This window comes from Neopelma chrysocephalum, unplaced genomic scaffold (genome assembly GCF_003984885.1).
Source record: "Neopelma chrysocephalum unplaced genomic scaffold, ASM398488v2 Primary Assembly neopelma1_185236, whole genome shotgun sequence".
In the NCBI taxonomy this organism is placed as follows: domain Eukaryota; kingdom Metazoa; phylum Chordata; class Aves; order Passeriformes; family Pipridae; genus Neopelma; species Neopelma chrysocephalum.
In genome coordinates, this window is record NW_020938656.1 from 2,049 (window position 1) to 4,900 (window position 2,852).

The 2,852-nt window shown below is 63.4% G+C and overlaps 1 protein-coding gene across 1 annotated transcript in view; it reads left to right on the forward strand.

Moving 5' to 3' along the window:
• Window positions 1-1,345: 1,345 nt before the first annotated feature.
• The window catches only part of LOC113962809 (cdc42 effector protein 2-like), a 2,589-nt gene continuing 1,082 nt past the window's right edge, over window positions 1,346-2,852 (forward strand). Inside the window, 2 exon segments of the mRNA XM_027673580.1 lie at window positions 1,346-1,643; window positions 1,645-2,247. Coding sequence (XP_027529381.1) covers window positions 1,551-1,643; window positions 1,645-2,235 — 684 coding nt within the window. The 5' untranslated portion in view covers window positions 1,346-1,550 and the 3' untranslated portion in view covers window positions 2,236-2,247.

Here is a 2,852-nt window from a genome sequence, read left to right on the forward strand (position 1 = left end):
TGGATCCCCGGGATCTCCGGGATCTCCTTCCCCGCTCCCCGTGTCCGTCACCCCTTGGCCGCCCCCGCCCCGTCCCCGCCGTTAATCCCGGGATTAGCGGCGCCGGATTCCGCACCGTCAGGATTTTCCCCGCCCGGAACCGGCGGCGGCAGCGGGTTGGGAGCGGCCGGGACGCTCCCGGGGCCTGCTCCTCCTTCCCCAGGATCCTTCCCGAGGATCATTCCCACCCTCCCGAGGCTCATTCCCACCTTCCCGCCTCGCTCCGGGATCTCCGGCGGCTCCGGATCCGCCTCGGGAGCGACTCCGGCTGTGGCGGCACCAGCGCGGGTCTGTGAGGGGGGGAACGGGGGAAAACAGGGAATGCTGAGGGAACACGCCCTGTTTCCAGGGAAAATACAGGGATTATTCCCTAAAAAGAAAGGCTGAGGGAGCAGGAGGTGGGATTGGAGCCCTCGGGTGGTTCCGGCCTCGGGAGCGACTCCGGTGCCTGGGCCGGGGTGTGGGGGCTCCGAGGGGAGGGAATGGGGGGAATAACGAGGGGATATTCCCTGGAAATGAGGAATAATGAGGGAACCTGCCCTGAAAATGGGGAACACTCCCCAAAGAGAGGGGAGGAGGGAGCAGGAGGTGGGATCGGAGCACTCAGGTGCTTCCGGCCTCGGGAGCGGCTCCGGTTGTAGCGGCACAAACTTGGAGCTGGGACGGGATTTGTCGGCACCGGGAGGAGGGAATGGGGGGAAAATAGGGAATAATGAGGGAACGTGCCCTGAAAATAGGGAATAATGAGGGAACATGCCCTGAAAATAGGGAATGCTTCATAAAAAGAGGGAATAAGGGAGCGCTCACTGGGATCGGCCCCCCGAGGTGATTCCAGAAGGTGAACCGGGATCTTCCCTCCCTCGGGGTGTTCCCGTGACATTTTTAGGGATAAATCCTCCCCATTCCCCGGGTTCCTGTGGCTCCCTGGCCCCGGGCAGGGCGGAATTCCAGCCGGGAACGGCCCCTCGTGGTGTCACATCCCGGGGCGGCTCCGCTCTCCCGACCCCTGAGCTCCCAAAAGCGGGAACACTCCCAGATCTCCGGCTCTGCCCGGGGCTTTCCCGCCCCTCGGAGCCGATCCCGAGGCCCCGAGCGCCTGGATTTCATTTCTGGTTCATTTTGGTGCCGGTGCCGCGGCCAACGAGCTTTGGATGGGGAACAGGGAATGCCTGGAATTCATTCCCGGGACGCATCGATGTCGAGGATCCTCAGATGTGTCAGAACTTGGGTTTAACCATTTTCCTCCTTTTTCTGTTCATTTTGCAGGCGGTTTTAGTGTCAAGGCCGCCGTGGGTTGGGTTGGGTTGGGTTGGGTTGGGCATCCAACCCTGGCACCGCCACGGCCACCAAAGGTCTGGAATTCATTCCAGACGTCGAGGATCCTCGGATGTGCCGGAACTCAGGTTTAACCATTTCCCCCCTTTTCTCTCCCCTTTCCCAGGCGGTTCCGGCCCCGCCGGCGCTGAGGCCCCGCGGGCCGGGGAGGCGCCGGCGCCGCCACCACCACCACCATGGCCACCAAGGTGCCGATCTACCTGAAGAGGGGCAGCCGCAAGGGCAAGAAGGAGAAGCTGCGGGACATCCTCTCCTCGGACATGATCAGCCCCCCCCCTGGGTGACTTCCGCCACACCATCCACGTGGGCAGCGGCGGCGAGAGCGACATGTTCGGGGACACCTCCTTCCTGCAGGGCAAGTTCCACCTGCTGCCGCGCCATGAGGGTGCCGGTGTCGCCGGCGGTGCCGAGGTGTCACCGTCGCCGTTCTCCTTCTCTCGCACGGCCACCATGAGCGCGGGAGAGGCGGCGGCGCCGTCGCCGCTGCTCAAAAACGCCATTTCCCTGCCGGCGCTGGGGGGGCCGCAGGCGCTCACCCTGCCCCCGGCACAGGCCCCCCCGAAGCCCCCGCGCCTGCACCTCGACGAGGCCCCGGTGGTGCCGGGAGGGGGGGAGGCCCCGGCACAGGGGGAGGAGGAGGAGGAGCCGCCCCGGCTCGCGGCGGCCGCCAACGGCTTCGCCGGCGCTGACGGGGAGGAGGAGGAGGAGGAGGAGGAGCCGCCCTTCCTGTCCCACGCCGGGTCCCTGCTGTCCCTGCACGTGGACCTGGGGCCCTCCATCTTGGAGGACGTGCTGCAGGTCATGGACAAGCACCAGGCGGAGAGAGGGGGCGGAGGGGCCGTGGAGGAGATACCGACGTGAGGGCGGAGACGGGTGAGGAAACTTGGGGGAGGTGACAGTGGTGATGGAGGTGATGCTGATGGAGGTGATGGTGGTGACAATGATGATGGTGGTGATGGTGGTGATGGAGGTGACGGTGGTGATGGAGGTGATGTTGATGGAGGTGATGGTGACAGTGGTGACAGTGGTGATGGGGATGACAGTGGTGATGGAGGTGACGGAGGTGATGGTGGAGATGGAGGTGATGGTAATGGCGATGATGATGGTGATGATGATGGAGGTGGTGATGGAAGTGATGGTGGTGATGATGATGATGGTGATGATGATAGAGGTGATGGAGGTTATGGTGGTGATAGAGGTGACAGTGGTGATGGTGGTGATGGAGGTGATGGGGGTGACGGGGATGGAGGTGATGGGGGTGACGGTGATGATGGTGGTGATGGAGGTGATGGAGGTGACGGTGGTGATGGTGGGGTGGTGACGGAGGTGATGATGATGGTGGTGATGGTGGGGTGGTGATGGAGGTGATGGTGATGGTGGTGGAGGTGATGGTGGTGACGGTGGTGATGGAGGTGATGATGGTGATGATGATGGTGGTGATGGAGGTGACAGTGGTGATGATGGTGATGGTGGTGATG